The sequence below is a fragment of the Gymnodraco acuticeps genome, unplaced genomic scaffold, assembly GCF_902827175.1.
Source record: "Gymnodraco acuticeps unplaced genomic scaffold, fGymAcu1.1, whole genome shotgun sequence".
Lineage (NCBI taxonomy): Eukaryota > Metazoa > Chordata > Actinopteri > Perciformes > Bathydraconidae > Gymnodraco > Gymnodraco acuticeps.
This window is the reverse complement of record NW_022992206.1, coordinates 2,844,988-2,866,338: the sequence shown is the minus strand read 5'-3', so window position 1 is coordinate 2,866,338 and position 21,351 is coordinate 2,844,988. Positions and strand designations below refer to the sequence as shown.

At 40.3% G+C, this 21,351-nt stretch overlaps 1 protein-coding gene across 1 annotated transcript; it reads right to left on the bottom strand.

Moving 5' to 3' along the window:
- Positions 1 to 292: 292 nt before the first annotated feature.
- ppp4r1l (protein phosphatase 4, regulatory subunit 1-like) lies at positions 293 to 21,293 on the bottom strand. Its single transcript, XM_034205701.1, has 20 exons — positions 21,051 to 21,293; positions 18,691 to 18,735; positions 16,999 to 17,128; positions 15,451 to 15,557; positions 14,868 to 15,010; positions 14,557 to 14,703; positions 13,850 to 13,957; positions 12,692 to 12,757; positions 12,421 to 12,579; positions 11,379 to 11,503; positions 10,055 to 10,554; positions 9,666 to 9,961; positions 9,387 to 9,473; positions 9,092 to 9,277; positions 7,614 to 7,775; positions 7,098 to 7,198; positions 6,736 to 6,856; positions 6,142 to 6,276; positions 5,467 to 5,608; positions 293 to 1,975 (listed from the first exon to the last, which is right to left on the bottom strand). Exons 1-20 carry the CDS (start codon positions 21,055 to 21,057, stop codon positions 1,830 to 1,832), a joined length of 2,913 nt encoding a protein of 970 aa, XP_034061592.1. The 5' UTR covers positions 21,058 to 21,293; the 3' UTR covers positions 293 to 1,829.
- Positions 21,294 to 21,351: the final 58 nt, after the last annotated feature.

The window sequence follows — 21,351 nt, the reverse complement described above, 5'->3', positions numbered from 1 at the left end:
ATAAAATGTCTTTTTAAAAGAAACCATTGAATATTACAAAGGTTGTAAATTTTGTAAAGTTAGGATATAAAATCTTTGAACAGTGGTGCATAATTGAAAAGAAAAATAATTTTCATAAAATGTATATATTAACTGTTCTACTACATAAAAAATGAGATGGACACAAATCGCAGACAGACGAGATGAGTAGACACCGCCATTACCGCGGTGAGCTCTCCTTTCGAAGGAAGAAAGACTTGAGATGCACAGCACACACCACAATCAGCTTTAAGTTCTCAAGTTGTGTCTGTTCAAAAAAAAAAAACAACAAGGGTTACCATTTACAACAAACGAGCTCGAGACTACAAAAAGTGACTTGGTGACTGCTCCCAATATTCACACACATCTCGACTAAACTGGCCTTGGTTCCATACACGCAAACCGTTTTCTCCACAGGTTTAAGCTGTACAAAAGAGTTGCAAAATGTCGAGAGACCATGTACTTAAAATCATTTCACCAAGAAAAACGGGGAAAAGATGATGAGTCAGTCTCGTCACACAGCCATTCCTATATCCTACTGTACAACTGGTCAGTCAGATCCACTGAAAGCTACCATGGTCACAAAATTCAACATCAGGAGGTCAACCTTAAGGAATTGGAAGAGACTATACACAAGAGGAAGGTGGAGGGGAGGGGGAAACATGCATAATCCAACAGTGTGCTTGCTTTCTTCCTCTTCTTTCTGAGATTTGAGTCACTCCGTCATGAGCCCTTGGTAAGATGTTTCAGACGAGGACATTCAGAGCCCATGTGATGTCCCTCTACATGTACGCCACACTGGCCAGCCGTGTCCACACAGAGGTATTTCTATTGGTCCCCTGCCGTTTGGGAGACACGTTGTGTCACATTTTTGGTAAACAGACACGAGGAGGGGAGGAGAGCCATCAACAGTTTGTTAACTTTCAAAAAACGTCATGATATGGTTTTAATGGAGAGATACGCTGAGTGACAGAATCCCTGCTCCTTCTGTGCAGTAGTGGTTCAGTGGCCCCTGAAGACCAGAGGGTAGAGAAATGCAGGTGAAGAGGAGACAGTAGGAGGAGAACAGACGATAACCCAGAGAACATCTCAGGAGACAAGGGACGCCTGAGAGAGGAGATCTTTAAGAGGAAATGAGGCGCGAGACACCAGCAGAGCTACTTGGTTTGGCTGGTCTGTTGCTCAGAGAGCTGGAGCCGTCTTGTTTTTCACCAGGGATCCTGCTGCTTATCACGTAGCTAATAATGCTGTTTAGGTTCAGATGAGTCCCCCTGAGTTAGTGCACACATCAGAGTCAGGCAGGCCTCGCCCGCTTGTTCGTTAAGAAATCCACAAAATGAAGCATTAAGAAAAAAAAAAAATCAATTCAGCAATTTTATATCAAGCTTACAATTAGCTTTGGAGAGAAAGAGCCCGTCGTAGTTTTACAAGTCTGTGATTGGGGGAAGGATTGAGTTGCTGTTAGTGTGGAAGAGGGTGGGGGTAAAGTTCATGTGTGAATACGGCGGCTCGCACGAAGGGAGCTAACCTCTGAGTCCTGCTCATTTTCTGAAAACTCTGAGAAGTATGCATTTGTGTTGTGAATGCAATGTGCGCTATGTAGTGCCCAACCAGGGCCTGGGTTGTGTTACTCTGTTCTCTGATCCTCTGACATGACTCCCAGCTGGTGTTGGTGCAGGTCTACCCAGCAGGCGAGAGGTTGGGGATCTGGTCAGGTGCTGGTGTTGCAGGTTTTATGCCGACTGTGCATCAGTCAGACAGACAGGTAGGTAGACAGGCAGGTGGGCTGCGATGGGACTCGGAGGCTGAGGCTAAATCAGGGGAGCCGTCTCCATCAGGCCTTTGTTCGGGTCCAGGCTGGCGAAGAAGCGCACGTCCCGGTCCTTGTCCGACTGCAGAGCCATCACCGTCTCCTCCAGCTCGTCAGAGAAGGCACAGCCCGGCTCCTTGAAGTAAGCTGCACACAAAACACAAGACTCAGTTAGCTTAAAAGGTAAATGCTAAATCCACTTCTTCATGTCTTTTATACATCAACATGTGTCCCCTCTGTGTAAAGAGATTCTCAAAGTTTCAGGAAAAAAGATTCTCTCTTTTTGTCCTGATCCATTTCTATAAAAACTGTCTGAAAATGAGCTGATCAGATTTTGGCCACTTTATGATGTCATAATGTTTTGACTTGTGTAACCATTAGCCAATAACCAACCAAGGTAACCCCCCCCACCTTATCACCTGAATCTCATCCTAGAGCACCTTTGTGTTCTTTTTAACCAAGTATCTCTCAGAGGGGCGTGGGGAGGGGCTCCTTATTTTCATCTAAAGTAAACGACAGAGAATCAGCACTTTTGAAACAGGGCTGAAACAGAGGGGTTTATGGGATGCTACAATCTGTTCAACCCTGTCTCCTAAAAATTACGTTCCCACGTTTATTTCTACATATCTTTGCCATTTATTGTCTTGCTTATAATAATGATAATAGTCATTTATAAATATCATTTTAGAGCACACATTTGAAATCATTAGGCGAGGCTGTAATTGCGCCAGCTGTTACTCTCATGAGCGAGGCAGAAAATAATAGTTGTAACATGCCAAAAAGCTGCTGTGTTGTTTATTGCACCTCAAACATTAAAACAAATCCAGAGTCACGTGTTTCTGTACTTCCTCTAAGAAGAAAGGACAGTAACAGAAGATCTCTGTGACGCCAGATGTGGTGTTGTTAATGCGATATGATATCCGAACAACATTTCAGTTTAGGATGGCCGAAGACACTACACTACCCATAATCCCCAGCTATCGTTTGGGACTACAGTCCCGTTGACAAACCCCGTGATTAATCTTCAAGCTCTGGGATTGGATGTTGGAGTGGCAGTGCGCCAAGGTTACGCCGAGCATCAAGCTGTTTGAAATGGAACGAAACCACGGCAGACTATTCAAAACTGGACTCGAACGCCCCCCCAGAACTACACATACTGGCTATTGTGTTTCGCAACATGTTCTCTATGGCACGTCTCTACTGGGAATTGTAGTTTTAAAAGACGTTTTCCCCAAAATTAGAAGTTGACAGTATTAAACTGTGTACAGCCCTGGAGGTTTAGGCGATAGGAAACACATTGGTGTACACATTTAAAACATGCAATTACTACATGGGTGAAAATCGCTTGTGTCCATAATGCGCAGCATTAATACCCACATGACAGCTCATTGTTACTTTGTAATTCTACTCCACTACAATTCAGAGGTTAACCTGGTATTTTTACTCCACTGCATTTATTTGAGTTACTTTGCAGATTCTGATTAATGATGTGAAATATAAACAACCCTTAAATCAGACTTTAGTAACACCTGAGTAAAATTCAGGTAAGGTGATTTTCAAGTGCCAACAATCAGGAGAGATATTTGATAGTTGGTGCTTGAGAAGACTAAACATTTATCTGCAGATCTCTATAAAGTATATTAATGACTCGTTATTCTCTACTAATAGTTCATTAAAAACTGTATAATGGCTATTTTGCACATCCCTTTCAAGATTTCAAGATTTTCAAAGGTGTATTGACATATCATATACACAACTACAGTGTAGTTATGCAATGAATGAAAAACTTGGGTCACAGGTTCCTCAACAGTGCATTACAAGACATCTATCAATATGTGTGTACCTCCACCATTAAACTCTCAAATTCTGCACATTTCTTATACTATCTACACACATAAGAGTATAATTAATGTGTATAATATCAGTTAAAATAAGTGCTTCAACATAGTTAACATTGCAGGAAAGAAATATATTAGACATTAAGTACTTTGTCAGGCTTAATATTTATCTGTAGATAGATACCCCCAAAGTTTTTTCTTATTTGAAAGAAGACCTTAACCTAAAGTATTATTTAATGTTTAAATAAAGGTTAATTAGTTTGTCTGTTTTGCACATCCTCATATTAATATCTTTGTACATCGTGATTATAGAGATCACTTACAGTATCTTCTTGATTTTTTTATATTCTATATTTATATCATTGACCTTCTACTTTCCCCCTATGAAAGTATGTACTCTTAATATTTTGTTCATCAAATAACATTATTCAACAAAAATAACATTATTCAACAAAAATAATTCAATAACGTGCTTTAACCACTAGGCGGTGCACACAAGGTACACACAGCATACTAATAATAACTTTGTATTATTAGTGTAGGACACTTATGTATGTATAACATCAGAAGATGTGTAGTTTTATTCATGTTTTTAAATAATTTTACAGGATATTGCTATACTATTTCTCATGCTTTACTTCTACACATTAATATCTGATTTGTAAAACATCACAGACAGAAAGGCATATCCGTCATTTAATGGTAGCTATTGGAATTGTGATTCCATAGATGTGTCTCCCATCACCCAAATCCCCTGATATTTTCTGCCTCGCTCATGAGAGTAACAGCTGGCGAAATTACAGCCTCACCTACTGATTTCAAAGGTGTGCTCTAAAATGATATTTATAAATGACTATTATCATTATTATAAGCAAGACAATAAATGGCAAAGATATGTGGAAAATAAACGTATTTAAGATACGTTCATAAGAAACGTAACGTGGGAGAAAATATGTTTCTAGCTAAACGTAATTGAGAATGCAGTTTAGTTCTGTGGGAACGTGATTTTTAGGAGACAGGGTTGATCTGTTTGGTGTTTGGAGCCAAACACTTCAGAGACATGTTTTGTATATATCTGAGACCTATTGGACACTAAGCTATACCACCATTGCAAAATCCTGGACAAACATAAACGGTAAGGCACCCCCACCACTCTGCACTTTTATACAGCAGAAAAACTCAAACAGCAGAACCACAAGGTGTGCCCTAAGAGGGACTGTGTAGCCCCTCTTAGGTCCAGTTCCTTTGGTAAACACTGTTTCTCTGTGAGGGCACCTACACTCTGGAACACAACACCAATACAGATAAGGAATAACACCTCCTATCATACATTTAACCGCTATCATAAGAACTGGCTTTTAAACAATCAAAAATGTGAACACTTTTAACTGTATCAAGGTATGATGATATTTCATCTGTTTGCATGTTTGTTTGTTCCTCTCTATTGTTGTCTGCTGTACTATGTTTTTATTTTCTAGTCTTGTTGTGGTCATTTAACATCTTGCCAAGGACAACAGTTGAAAATTAGCCTGCTGGCTAATACTGGCTCATTTACAGCAATGTGAATGAATGGGCACTGTCCTTTAAATAAACAAACAAACAAACAATATATTGCTGAAGAACAGTATAATAGGAGACCTTTATGGGATGTGTCAACAGAAAGAAGTGTTAGTTAAGAGTCAGCTGATGGGAAGATGGAAACATATTGAAACACAGTAAGGTATTGTCCCTTTTGGTCTGAACTGAATTGTTGACTCCTTATCCTGAAAAGATGAATTATTCCGTTTATTTGCACTTGACCTTTCTCCATGACGCTCTGTCGTAGAGCCTTGGCTACAAGGACGCGGACATTAGCCACCGGGTCAGAGGAGAGGCTGAGCAGACTGGGCAGCAGGTGCTGGCCAAACTGCTCCATGGGCATGCAGTCCTCCTCCACTATGGCCTGCAGAACAAGGAGGTCACATTAAAAACCAGTCACACAGACAGGCTGCAGTTAAAGGAGGCGAGCGAAACACAGGAAGGGAGTGGAGAGGCGTTTGGTGAAAACCCTTTTGATCAGTCTGCTCCTGTGACGCCGCGAAACAGCTTCATGAACTACACGTTTCCCACTATATCATTACTGTAATACATAGCTAGAGTTCTCATCTTTCATTAGCTTTTCTAACGTAAACAATACATTCAAATAAAACAGCCGGTGTCGTGTTTTGATACATTTAATTTACTTATGACATTTCTATACGCATAACGCATGCCTTTGAAAGTACGTTTTTAGTGAAGAAAATGATGATTAGAATGTTCGAGACAATAAACGCGGTGAACATTTGTTTTCCATTTCATTCTGTAGCTCGGATGACCATCAGATAAGCAGTCTGACCCAGACAGCTATTTATGGAGTTGAAAAACAGGTAATGACACTATGAAGAAGATGCCACCATTTGTAGCTGCGTAATGTAATGCGAGATAAGAGCTTCATACCTGGCAGATGAAGGCAAAGGCTTGCCGCCCGACCCACTTGGGACAGTGGCAGAACCTGACGGTGAGTTCGTTGATGAAGTTCAGGCCCAGATCATCGGCCCCACATGCATACAGCTTCTGGAGGATCTCTACAACCTGAGAACACAAGAGGTGACGAAACACATCAAAACAGGGTATACAAAAGCAGTTCATTGGTCAAAGAAAGGCTCATCTGTGAATACTACATTTTCAATGTCGATCGATAATTGGACCAATAGCAGAACAGAAGAGCAAAACAAGTTGCATACGAGTTAATGCTTGCTGCAAAGCATGAACATCTCAGACTGCCAGACAACATTTTAAAAAAAAGTCTTGTCGTCTTTTTTAAACGAGTAGGCTTAAATATAATATGAAGCTTTATCAAATAAGACCATAGCAGGTGTCGCATCTTCAGTGTCATCGCAACAAACTTAAGATGATCAAGCATCTATCAGCGCATTACATTATCACATCATGTCCTCAACACCATCCATCATTGTGACTCATTTCCTGTCTTCTGACCTAACCATCCGTCACACCGGCAAAATAGACCCTAATTCAATATTGCACACTTACCAGTTTGTATGAGATCCACCTGACCTCTGAGACTTTGTCGGAGCAGAGTGTGAGCGCTATCTGTCTGAGGTAGTCATACACGTCGTAGTGGCTGTACAACTCTATGATCAAGATCAACTGCCTGGAGAGGGACAACAGGAGAGAGAGTCATGAACTGCAATTTGAATATTATATTACAAAATCAAATAAGGTGGTCATATTGACAGAGAATGATCTGGAGCATTAAATCTAACACATAATTAGTGTTATGTTAGTCAAATGTAGCCTTGTCATAGGGTACATGATCAAGGCACAGATAGGAAGGAGGTTTGTTAAAATATACATGTCATTATTCCCGACGGGAAGAGAAAGAGGGGACGCACTCTGCCAGCTCGTATCTGAATCTCCAGTTGCGACTGTTGTCTGTCACCATGAACTCCTGCAGCTGGTACAGGTATTCTCTCCTCTTGTCCGCGTGCAGCAGCTGCAACAACAACATCATCAAGCTTAGAAGTCTGGTAGTACTACCTGGAAAGCACTTTGAAAACCAAAAAGCCTGAAACAAGTGCACTCAAATCTTAACAGTTCTTTGAATTTCACATTTAAAGTGTATGTCCTAATCTGTTTTGACAGTTTAGTTATTAGAGGGGACAGAGAGCAGAGGGACATGCAAAAAAGCTCACAAGGCCAGAACGGATGTTGCAGTTACATTTTATGTGCTGTAAACATTTGGATAATAATGTGCTCCGTAATTTAACTTTTACATTGTTGAAATGTAATTTCCTTAACGGACACTTACAAGCCTATTGCCCGGTTCTTTTTAAACAGTAACCAAGACCAAACCAACTCATCCTTCTGGCAAATAGTGTCCTCACACTTGAATCAGTGTGTAATCTCACCTTGAGGAAGTCGTAGAGGTGTTTGAGCACGCCAATGCGGACCTCGTCCAGGTCTTTGAGGAACCCGTTGAAGATGGGCACCAGATCGGCGGCTGTCAGCTGGTCTCCCAGGATCACTGCCAGCTCGTGGATGGAGAACGCCAGAGTACGCCGCACCTTCCACTGAGGGTGGGGGGGAGGAGGGGAAAGAAACACAAAGATTAAAACACTGGCCCTGAAAAAGCACGTTTTTATTTTTAAAGGTTGCTTTTGGGAGGAAATTGAAAAATAACTGCATATTGGTTTATATTTACTAATGTTGCAAGATGATTCTAAGATAAAAATGCCACTCGAGTGACAGCAATGAATAGACGATTGTTCGGGGCAACGTTGTCATGCCAACAGTCACATTTAGTACTGAGATTAGGTAATGAGTGACGCAGTGCTGTCACACTGTCTGTACTGCTGCCGCCTCGAAGTGAGGCAACGCTTCCCCTCGCACAGTTCCCTTTCTTGCTCACGTTGTCAAGCGATGCATTTGTGGAACACGTGCAATGTTTCTCAAATCAAATAACAAATGACAAAATCATGCACATTGTTGGTTGTTGGGATTCCTACTAACATGATCGAGAGAAATTCGGTTAGAACCTTAAAAAAAGGGTCCTTCCCTCACGGCACTACTTTAAAAAAGCCGCTCCACAGTATAGTGTACAGTGTTTCCCACAGATCTGAAAGGGGGGGGGGGGGGTGAACTGTTCTGACCCTCGCAGCGGAGATACTGCGGAGCGCATAAAGCAGACCCTTCACGCGATAGCAGAGCGAACAGGTACAGCTAGTTAATCGATCGCAGATGGCGTCGTGCTCGCGGACGGATAACAAAAGATTAAACCTCAATGGGTCGCGCTATATACTTTGGCGGCCCGCCCAGGTAAAGTCTACGTGTGGGGAACCCTGCTGTATGTCAGCGCTATATCCGATATAATGAAGCTGAAGAAACATTGAGTCAGTGACTTCAGCAGAGCCATCCAGAGAGTCCGACGCAAAATAACCAGACAGAGCTTCAGTTTGTTTTTGAATGAACCCAGTTACTATATAAGAGATTCATTGCCTCACAAGGCAAGCACCATATGTCCAGAAACGCTCCTCCACACGAATCAAGGTAGACAAATGGCAAGCAAATAGATGTATATGCTTGCCTGATTCAATTGACCTTATCCAATCATTAGTGTCAATTTAAAAGTTCAATGAAAAGAGTATTTATTATCTTAAGTTTTTTCATTTTGACAGTTGTGCAAATAAGTTATTCAATTAAGCAATCGCAAAGAACAACTTTGTGACAGATCCTTAGGGCAAAATGTATTTTACCGGAAACTAAAACAATAAAATCCAAAAAGATGGAATGTCTTTAAGCCCCAACATCTAGACAAGTTGAATATGTTTTCATAGTGTTAATCATGAACACAAATCTACCCTCAGAATTCCCCCTTTTCTCTGCCTACCTGCACATCAGTAGCGAGGGTTTCGTACGTGTCCTTGAGGCAGTGCCAGTTCTGTCGCCCTAAAGTGAGCGCCACCCCCGGCAGGCTGAAGGCACAGTGTTTAGCGATCTCCGTATCCACCGTCTGTGCCCGGGCCGGGTCCGTCATGGAGAGGTACTGGTCCAACAGCTGCTGGGGGATCACATTCTGGAGACGGGGAATACATAAAGAGTGTGATGATAAAACAGGAATTGAGAAGGCATTAAATAATCCATGTCTGTGAAAGTTATCTGTTGTGAAAGAAGTGCAGACCGACCTGGATCTTGGGCTTCTCCTCATACAATGGGCTGTGAGCAGAGTCGTCCTTTCCCTCCTCCTCTACACTCTCAATTAGTTCAGACTCCTGAGGAAAATGTAAACAAAAACACACGTTAGGGAACAGCAAGAGCACTACACATTCAGGCGGAGAAGATGCAATGCATTATTGTTGCTGGACTGAAATGATAAACCCTTGCTTCAATTAGGATTCCATCAACAGTCCACTATATGTTGTTACACAGCTGACTTAAACTGTAAAGATGAGATAGTCTCGTACTAGAATAGGGGAGTCACGAGGAGACTCTTCCTGGTCCTCCAGGGGCTCCGTCTGCGTCTCTTCGTCCCCTTGCTCCTGGACAGGGCTCGACTCGGGCTCGGCTGCAGGAGCTTCCGTCATCGGCTCCTCTTCTGTGGGACACTCTTCACTCTCAGACTGGACCTCCACACATTTGATCTCCACTGACTCTGTGTTTTCCTCGGGCTGCTCTTCCTGCTCGGGTTCAGTGAGGTCTTCGTCTTCGGGGTCGTCGAGCTGGGCGGCCTTCAGAGCTGCTGACAGAACCTGGACTTGGGCTGGAGGTAAATTCACATTAACAAGTCAATCTACACACCAAGACAAGTCTTACTACACAGGTCATCAAATTCATTCTGCCTCCGTTCACCCACCTTGTACATCGGGGTCATCAATGTGCGGTTGCAAACAATCCAAGACCTTCTGGATCTGGTCGCTGGTAGTTTTGCCAGGACTCGACTTGGAATCAGAACAGTCCGGTTCCTCTACCTCCTCGTCCTTCTCTTTTACTACCTCTGATTTCGGACTTTTTAGCATCTCCAGCTCCCCGCTGATGTCTGGTAAAGGAGATCTCCAATAGTTGAAAGAATTAAAGTTCTCGTCTGTCTGCTCCATGTCTTTTGTGTTTTTAGCGTTGTTTGTGGTCGTGGGGCTGGCGTTGCTGTTCGCGAATGTGCGAGTGAAGCCACTGCGCATTCCTCCGGGAACAGAATGGTTGTCATGGTAGTTGTGCATTTCATCGCCATCGGCTGTCGACACGTGCTCTGGGGACGGTGTGGCCCGGCCGTCCTGGTTGGGAGGCGTGTGAGCGATGGTTCTTCCCGTGTGGCAGCCGCTGATGTCGGAGCAGTTCAGAGAGTTTAGGGAGCAGTCACTGAAATGAGAGTTACAAAATGTTTAGGGATACTCTAAATCCTTATATTAAATATAGAAGTAAAGAACAGAGCTTATACTTGTCATTAAAGCCTTTGCCAATGTTAAGCCCTCACATTATTACTTAAGCCAAATCAAATGATTAAGTACCACTATGAAGATAGATAAGGTTCTAGGTCAAATGTATTCAGAATAATCTGTGAATAATCTGTTAACTAGCATTTAACTGGTGTTAGAAAAAATAATAATCATATTTTATAAATGTTTTGTCAAGTTTTAGTTAAAAGTGTCAAAGTCTAATCATTTGAGTCTCATCTTTATGAAAGATGCCAAAACTATTGATGTTTGTATTTTTAGTAATCAGGGCATATTGACAAAGAACCCCAGCACTGCTGACTGTGCTCATTCTGAGCTGCTCGCAGAATCAGTGTTTACTCGTCACCTTCTTATCTTAAGTTTGGAAACAGGGTTTCTTGATGACGTATTAAGCCATAGATTTTGTTATAAAAATGTATACTGGTGTCAACCTCAATTGTTTTCATTTCCATGCTTAGGGAAATAAACCTTTAAATATAAAAATAAACTGGTCTGACCTGATCAAATCCAGTCATTGAAGAAAATGACTCATCGGATGGATGGTGCAACGTTTTAAGCTGTGTCAGAGCACAACACAAACGTGTGCAGTGCCTTAGCATATATAATAAAATGTATTCATGGAATGACAATAACATTTCTGACAGAGTTTGAGCTGCTTATGTCCACCATTCACTGTAGCAAACCCACAGTGTTGGTTGTTGCAGTGGTGATGAAGGGGAGGGGTTTTACCTGTCTAATGTACACCTGGGGAGCTCTAGCAGGGCGCCGTCCTCTCTGAAGTGAAAGCCTGTGCTGGAGGGATTGGCAAAGGTGGAGATAAAACGTCCCAGAGACTGAAAGGCAGCCTGTCGCACCTAAAAGTGAAGCCGAGGGGAATCAGTCAGTTTCATCAAAACTTAGATTAAACATTTTTAAATGAATAAAGTTAGTGTGTTGAGCGTCACTCTGCGACCCAGTTGCATAACCATGGGAATAAATGTTTGGTGTGCCCCCAGCCAACTTGGTTTGGTGGTCAGTCTATTTTTCTTTCTTTATATTGTATATATAAAATAGCAATATATCAATCTGTTGTTCTAAACATAAATACACAAATGTCCCAAGAAAACATCTGAAGTTTGCAAGTGTCCTTATCTTGTGTGTTCTCCGTGACGCAGAGGTATTCATAGACATAATGAATGGAGAATTAAATGAATTCAAGCCAAACCCGGCTCTCGTCGGTAAAAAAAGAAAAAGTAATATCTGCAAGAACTGACAGTGACAGGCATCGACAGGCTTCTGGCACAGCGGACTCCCACCCCTCAGTCGACACATTGGCCTCAAGCACACAGACAAGACCACACATGTTTATCTCTGCAAACTCTCCATCATAAATGTATGGGTAAATGCTAGTATTTGAATCGTTGAGAATCATTTTTACAGAACATTTTAAAATACACTAAAATTGCAGGTGAGGCGCTGTGACTTTTAGAGAGATGTTCCATTTCCTATCAATTGCTTAACACTTGTTTTCAACAATCAACCATTTGTTTCTTCTCTGTATGACTTTTAAGAATGTTCAACATTATACTGAACATTACGAAAAAGAAAACTAAGAAATGTATTCTAAATGAGATAAAGGACATAGCTCAAAATCAGGAACAAGAGGATTCATAAAATGATGAGGAAAACTGCTCCATTCTCATCATCAGACAGAGGAAGTTACACAAAAATGCACAGGTGCTTTATGCAACAGAATTGAACATGTGAGTGTGTGAGTGTGTGAGTGTCTTACCCAGCGAGACTGGTCACTGATGAGGCTAATGAACAGGGGGGACAACTTTGCACGTCGCACCTCTGGAGAGGTAGAATTGGAGACCATCATGAAGCACTCTGCACAGGCTTTTCTTATGCCCCACAGACTGTCCGAGCACAGATCAAAGAACTTGGGCATCTAACAGAATTGAACAAAATGTCAGTTTCCCCTGAAAATCTTAAATGGCAGCAATTTCAATCTGTAATGTTATATAATGAAGATGTTAATAGGGGGTTGTGGAGCTTCTCACCAGTAGTTTTTCTGTGGCCTCCTGACCAACAATAGAACAAAATTCTCCAAAATTGGCAGCACAGACCTGGAATACACAATTCAAACATTACAACGAGAAGCAAGGAAAAGACTGATGTTAAACCACGAACAACAAACCAGCTCAACGAGAAGTTACACACTTTCATGGTGTCTCATAAGAAGAGCGCAATTACTAATTGTAATAAATGATCATAACATAAACTGGTCACTTTACTAAATCTTATCTAGCTTGATCACTCAGTATTTCTTAAAATATGTTTTGCTATTATCCACACTGCCTAACGCTATGGTCCCAAAGCCACACGATTCATTGTTTTTCTTTCGACTCCACTTCGAGCGACAGAACTATTAACAAAGCACTTTTATACTAATAAAGGGCTGGCTTATCGAAAGCCAGTTGAGTAGCACTTGAAATGTTTTAGCTCTATGAAACCTGATGTACTTATATGATTCTGTTTTCTTCAAGTTTGTATCTTGTTGGTCGAACGCACTTATTGTAAGTCGCTTTGGATAAAAGCGTCAGCTAAATGCAATGTTTTTTTGGTTAGATGTTTGATGGTGTGTTTTTTTCTCTCCAGTAAAACATAAAACAATAAACTCAGCATTATTTCAACTTTTTCTCAAGGTTAACATAAAGTGTACTTTAAAATCTTAATTCTTAATCATCCATTTAACTTGTGTTCCAACATATCAATACCTGTATAACATGGTTACAAGTTAAAGTGTCTATTTATTAAAGCAATTTCAGACAAACTGTATTTCTGCATTGTATGCAGGATTTGTAGTTTTTTTTGTAAAAATGTACGACCGACCATCAAAGTTAAGTGTCAAAGAAAAGGAGGATTTCTAACTGTACTATAGAAAAATACTAAAAATGTGTACAAAAAAATATAAAAGTGATTCACAATGTTTACCTGCCTTTGCTGCTTCTAGATACACTTTCCCAACTGGCACCAGTTACCAGAGAATTAACATTCCTCACAGAAAACAACAGCGCAGTGTGGGCTAAAACAGAATTAGGGCTCCCTCACATTGTTTCTGACACAATTCACCTCTGTAGAAAAAATGTTGTTCATCTGTGACTTATCAAAGTCAGAGGTCATTTAAAAGTGCTCCAAGGTATCTTGACTTTTTTTACCTTGCGGACTTGAAAGAGTCTGGCGTCACTGCACAGGTCACAGAAGCGGGGCAGCAGTAGATGCTCCACTGTGTCTTTGCTCAGCATGGTGACAACTTTACACATGATCTGAAAGGAGACGTATGGAGAGCAGTTAGTGCCAACTAAACTCAGATTGGGCTTCAATAAAGCAAACATCTTTGCTGCAATGAACAATGACTGAAAGATGAACAGAAATCTAAAAACTGTTGCACTAGGGAAATAATAGAGGTATAATGAGGTGTGTGTGTGTGTGTGTGTGTGTGTGTATTTCAGGAGCCTGAACTTGATTGAGAAAACAGTTTTAAGTGGTTAAAATAAAGAATTGAGTAGATATAAATACAATAGATCTTAATTGATAATCAGAATCAATTTTGCCTTGCAATCAATTTATAATTAGGCCTCACATTTTTTATTTTATTAATTCAACAAATTGCCTTTTGTTCCAACTAACAAATCACAGTTTCTATAACCAGTTTATATATCTAACTTCGCTGCTTGTATCCAACCATACAACAAAAAAAGGCTAATTGATGTTATACTGGGGACTGGTTAAGATAATCCCAATGATTGATTACAGAGAAGCAATCAAATGTGGGTTTAGCTCAATTTAATTCATGTCCTTTTCCCCAATAATAAATCACAAACTACATTGCAACTTTTGCATAAATACAACGGGGGTTTCTTACTGCGACTGCCTCGATTTTGTAGTCATCGTCACAGTTGGGTTCTGTGAGGTCGAGCAGGACTGGACAAACTTTGGTCTCCATATCAGCTTTAGAGATGAGGCCCTGCTCCAAAAGAACAAGCAGCGCCGCCTGGCTCGTCTTCCGCACCTAGAGATACAGGGGGAACGTTCAAAAATGGTTTTTACAGGTGATGGGTTTTTAAAAAATATATATTTTAGTAAAGCTGTGAAAAACAGCATACAGAAAATGACAAGCAGTGATTGTTTCCATGGTAACAAATGAAGTAGAGAAGCGGAACACTTGAAACCTACCTGGTTATTTGGATCCGTGAGGTATCGGTGTACAATGGGCACCAAGTATCTTGAGAACGCTGCTGGGAAGTTGGGTCGACTCTCGTGTAAGAACATGGCGATGTTGGGAACCTGCTCCATTAGTTCAGCTCGCACTGTGGGCTCTGAGTACACACAAAACAAGTATAAGCATCATGTGCAATAGGTAGCAATTCTTTTCTGGATATTTAAACATCAACAAAAAAAGAAGTAAATTCCATCATCTTTAGGTCCAAGGTAATGTCTTTAAACGTGTTGTTTTGTCAATCCAAAAGATACAGTATAAAACAGGAAAGGGAACAGGACATTGTCTGTCATTATTGACTCAACAATTATTTTTAATAAATGTACTTACAATTTTCAAAATAGTTTTCAACTAACCCTAGCTGTTTTATGTACAAACATGAAATGTGAGCATTGCATGCCAACAAGCGTTATGTGCTTGAAACCATGTGCCAATTAAACCCCGGTAGAGTTTAACTGCATTCAAAAAAGAAAAAAACGAGTCAAGTATAGATTTATCCGAGTTACAACTACTAAATGATGCAAAGAAAAATGTATCTACCTCCATCTTCTGACATTCTGGCAACTGTCTCCATGACACTGATAAAATCATTTTCATTGTCACTGAACTCTCGAAGCACATCAAGCAGGCCGCGAGCCACGATCTGCCTAGAGAGCAACAGGAGCATCAAGTTAGTAGACGGCCAAGTGCTGAATGCACAGTGCACGGCACACTGCACCGACAGAGCTGTCAAGTGCATTACACGGACACACACAAACACACAGACTGGTAAATGACAGCAGGGCTCGAACCCTGCAAAGCCATGCATGAAAAGCATGAAGACAGGAACTAAACACATTTGTGAGGGCACCACAGGGCAGCGTTAAATGCTTGCAGAGGACTTTAAATACACAGAGTACATCTAGAAGGTTTTTAATCGCTACATATACAGATAGAATCACGTCAAAAATATATACATAAATCACAATGTGTCATCATTCATGACTTTAAACCTACAATAAGCTAGGGCTACTATTGTCAATCTATTGTCCTATTCAGACAGAAACCATCCACCCATAGCTCAACATTAAGTCTTTTCAATCCCTGCTCTATTGAGTGAAGGCAGGTATGTGATAAGTAAATACACAGGCATGCAGGCAGTAGTTCAGGTGACTATTAAAACACACACCTGTGGATGACTTGAGATCAGACTTGTTTTGTTGTTGATACAATATAGCCACTATTCAGTACATTTCATATGATGAATAAGATTAAAATAACATTTAATAATGAGATACTTTTGTGCAACCTAAGATAACATTTAATAAAGTCATAAAACACTTAAATGATTCCCTTACTTCAGTGAGGAATTTAACACAGTCAATCAAACCTTCTTTTAAATCCAAATGTTACAATCTCTTCTTTACACAGTATAGAATACCGCCCAAAGAAATCCCCATAACGTCACGTTTCTTCAGTTTCCTGATAGTTTATGAAATGACATGAAAAGCTTTGTTGGATATCTGGCATCTTTTCGTCACTCTTTTGACAAGAAGTGACGTTAGCCAGATGTTTCCTAGATACTAAGTCCGACAAGGTCGCAGATGTTTCCTTGTTGCTGATAACCCACTAATACTCAACATTAGAAGGACATGTCGACACAACTGTAGATATCATTGAAAATTCCGTTTTCATTTCTGGAGCTTAACTTCCACACCAAAACAAATTATGTGCATTCAGGTAGAAAACATGTTTTTAATTTATATTTACCAATACTGAATAATGCCTAGCAAGTGGGCGTGGGTTCGAGTTAGACTGTAGAATAAATGACTGAATTGGTATTAGTGTGGACATGGTAAAGGTCAGTAAGGATGCAGTGGCTGGATTGAAGCATGATACTGTTATGCGCAACTATACATTAGATTCTAGTGAGTTCCTCAAAACCCTGATTATAATCCCATCTGATATTAAGCATTTTGTTTGAGTGTTACGAGGTGATTTACACAAACTGAAAAGTGCAACAACAAAAAAAGCTAAATGAGATCTATAAAAAGGCTTGAGTGCAAAGATGGGTTTGAAGTAATAACATGACCACGGGACTCCACTTACCTGTTAAAGACATTCTCGCTGAAGGCATACTTCTCTAGCCTCCCGAGAGGAGTCAGGTTATCTTGTCCCGCATCGAGGAAGGCTGTGATGCGGATGCCGTCACACTCTGAACCATAGTCATCAAATCCAACTGCGGGATGGAAAGAAAGACCATTTTTATTGTCAAAAACCCTCATCTCTCGAACACAGCTGATGCCTAGAAAATAAATCATTTAAATGAGGGCTAACTGATGCACCACAGTCATCGCAGCGCCACGTTGAAGCAACTGAGTCAGGCTAAATGTCAGAAATTAGGAAACTACAATGGGTAGCAGAAGGCCTCGGGTCTAACTAATGACTCTGTAATGTTTCAACCAGGGTTTCCTTTAACTGGTTATAACTAGGAAGAATCTGTTGAAGTCGAACACATTTAAACTTCTCTGGTCATAATGTCAGCTTCAGTTAAATTAATGCACAAATGTATCTTTTTACTGGCAGCACCTGCAGCCCATCAAATCAAGTTTTATTTATATAGCACATTTATAAACGATTTTTGGTCGAGCCAAAGTGCTGTACATATAATAAAAATAGCCTACAGTAGAGACACTTTACAGCAAATACAACAGCACAGATTGTTCAGAATATCAGTATGAGAAAAACGACACCCTCTATCCTTAGACCCTCTGTCCTTAGACCCTCACATCGTACAAGGAAACACTTCCAGAGAAAACCCACAGTTTAAAGGGAACATGGGAGAAACCTCAGGGAGAGCAACAGAGGAGGGATCTCTCTCCCAGGACGGACAGACGTGCAATAGATGCCGTGTGTAAATCGAAGAGATAATACATGTTACAGCATATAGACCGAATGTTAGGAAATGCATGTGTCTGTAATAAGAAGATGAATCCACGAGGATGTCAGCTACGTACAATGTAAGACTGTATGCTTTCATTTTGTGATCATTCAAGTTGTGCTGTGAAAGTTCTTTGCTATAAAAAGGGATAAATTACAAAGCAACATACAGATGTACATTTAAATAAAGTGCAAAAATGCTCATTGGCAGTCATTTCCTGTATTGGTTAGATTTGAATTTTTTTGAAATAAAGAGGTAATCACCTACTTCTGTGTAAAAGGCTAGGTAATAAATAGAAAATAGAAGACTGGCCAATTGTACAGTTTTCAAAGTGGGACCATGGCGTGTACAAATCACTTAATGCTAATCTCGTTCCTTATGTAGCCAAAAAAAGGGCCTCATTTTTCAATGAAATATATTCATATGCCACAATACCGAAAAGACTTAATGATATAATTCCTTATATAGCCTGCCTATCTATTGTTTTAAGTGAAATAAACCCAAATTGTTCAGAATTTTTTCCATTTCAATGTGACAAAAATCTTCATCACTTTGACAGGAAACTATTTTTTTCTAACAAGAACCATGGTTCCAAACATAAATACACACTGGCTTTGCAGTTGGATCCAAACAGTTTCATCGCCCACACTAATGCAGACAACAGGGACAGTCGGGCCTGTATGACGGCTAATAATAGCCAGGCGTAAAAGCCTGAAATACTGTTGACAGCTTTATATTTCGCACGGGTGAATGGGGTTGCTCGGAAAGATGAAACTTCAATACCTCCTTGCTAAAGAGAGGGAGAACAAAGTTCCACATATGCAAGAAATGTTTTATATTAAAATAAGAAAAGTACTCACAGTCATCCAGATCATCGTGGCCATCTTCAAAGTATAAAGATAGACCTGAAAGGATAAGGCAATTAGAGGGGGAAACCATTGGTGGCAAACATGTCATCAACATACCATCACGACATACACCACCCCCCCTACAAAATGAAAGGAGCTCTGTGCAGTCAGGTTTACAGGCTGACAATTACCAAGAAAGGACAAAGTCTTCTTCAGTAAGATTGACAATAGATCACTCTGCATAACTGAAACTATGACGTAGTTGGGTTAGTCATGAGTATGTGGAAGACATCAAAACAAGCAGCCAAATATAAACCTAATGTTCTTTTAGATCCTAAAAAAACAACTGCAGATCCCCTGGTCAATTAGTGAGAAATTATTCAAAAAGAAATGTGTACAGAATGAATGAGATTAGGTTATGTTGTTGTCACTGGTCATTTTGGTGATGTATTGTGGGCTACTATCAATCTTTAAGTTTTAGGATCATCTTATGTCGGTTTGAGGGAACTTTCTGATTGACAGCAGTGATGCTCAATATAAGGCCAGCAAAGATTGGCCGCTGGTCAAAAGTGTTCTAATTCACACTGGGGAATACATTCATTCACTATGGGAACTTGTTGGTACTTTTAATGTCTAATATAAGGTGATAGATTGCATAAAAGTATTGTACCAAGTTCATTTAGTTAAGTTTGTCAAATTAAGAATTTGAAAGAAAGACAAGTTATTTAAACTTTTGTATTGAATTATTATACCAATTGTCTCAATCCCCTTTATAGTTCCCATAACTCTTTGGTGAATACAGCAATTAGTACCTCAATTGTTGGTTTTAAAGCTGACTTGAATTGAACAGAAGCCCATCAAACTAGCTATTGTCTTCCTTGAAGAAATCTTTACTATGCATCTAACCGTCAATTGTTGCTGCTGTGACACTTGTGATCAACGAGGTTGGTTTCGATCTATATAGGTTTAAATGAACATCTTTTGGATCATTAACACAATGGTGTGGCCCAAATAAAAACTATAAATTAGGTCAAATGTATACAGAATAAGAGTATGTGGCTGAAAATGACATATCAAGTGTTATTCCATAGTCATTAAGTCCAATGTCATGTTTCTCTTGATACTACTATACATGCCTCATGTCTCAATTAAACAACCATCGTTTAGTCTGCAACATTTCACAGAGCCAAACATGTCTTCATATGTCTTGTTTTGTCAGACGAAAAGTCTTAATTTCCAGAAATGGTGTATTTTACAATATGACAAAAAACAAACAGGACATCATCTCTTTAGAAAGGCTGATATCATGGCTTTACTGCTTGAAAAATGACTGAAAAAGATGAATTGATTATCAAAATACTTATTTATTGACTAATTGTTTCAACTCTAGTCAAATAACCAACTAGTTAGCCTTAATGGCATACATATTATGTTGCCTAAATACAAAGCAGATTCTCAAAATGCACCCAGAATCCTTTCTAATCTATATTCCGTCCCAGTATCAGCCAGTCCAAAGTGTTAAACACAAACTGGACATGTTAGAGGATAGCTTCAATGTGTTAACAGATGTGTTAGTGTGATAACGTTACAGGCCAACATTTCTAGCAGGCTTTCCATCCTGGTTGAATTTAACACAACACAGTTTATAGGACAATAAGTCCGAGTAGTGTATTCAAAAGAGGAGCCCAGAAAGAAGTCCCAGAATGAGACGCATGTGCTGGGACAGCTAACGCCAGTGTTTACAGCTGGGCATGCAGGGGAATGTGCTCCAAATATAAAAACAACAACTATCTCGAAAATACATATCAAACGTGTTTTTAGGAGTAAATAGCGCTACGTGTGCATTAACAACACCCCCAAAACATGTTGGCAAACAACAACATCTCCCCTTTGTTATGGTATAAAATGAGGATTTGGTCAGCTTATGGCTGAAAATGACTTTAGCAACCCGGCTAGCGGTGGCTAGGTCAACTCGTTAGCCTTTGCTATGACAACAGTTCGATAATAAATACGGCTGAAAGCATGCGGTACTGTTTAATTACAAAAGAGAGTGGTAGTTAGTGAAATAATAAACATATACGGAGTAGTTGAATGGTTAAATGTAGCCTTATAGTCTCACATTTCGATACCCATGAGTAGCTTTCGTTAGCTAGCTGGCTAGCAGTGCTAAGTTTGCTAACAAGGCTTGTCCAGCGCTTTCGCTTGACTTGACTCGCCTTTACTAACACTGTGCCTGTGAAAACCACACATGCAGTAATGTGGGAGAGGCTATTTAAAAAATGTATAATCCAAAGACCACAATGCAGCTGTGTAAATTCCAGCACAGTGTTAAATCATTATATAAAACACTGTTTGAAAAGTGCCATCATTACCTGCCATCTTGAGTCTCGGCTCGGCTCTGCGGCTGCCGTCCCGTGTGGGCTGTCACCGCCGCACAGCTGTCACTCAAACACGAGAACAAACTACTTCCTGAAGGACGCTACTTCCTGATGCTCGCTGGGATTGACCCGTAGATTATCTTGTCAATAAACAACCCAAAACGATAACCTTTCCTTAACTCGGGCAAAAACTCGCCATAACTAAAAATCCGCCTGTGCGCTTTGTGTGTTTTTCTCCAAACAAAAAAGAGCCGGAACAGTCACGTGACCGCCCTACGTAGTTCAAGATGGAGAC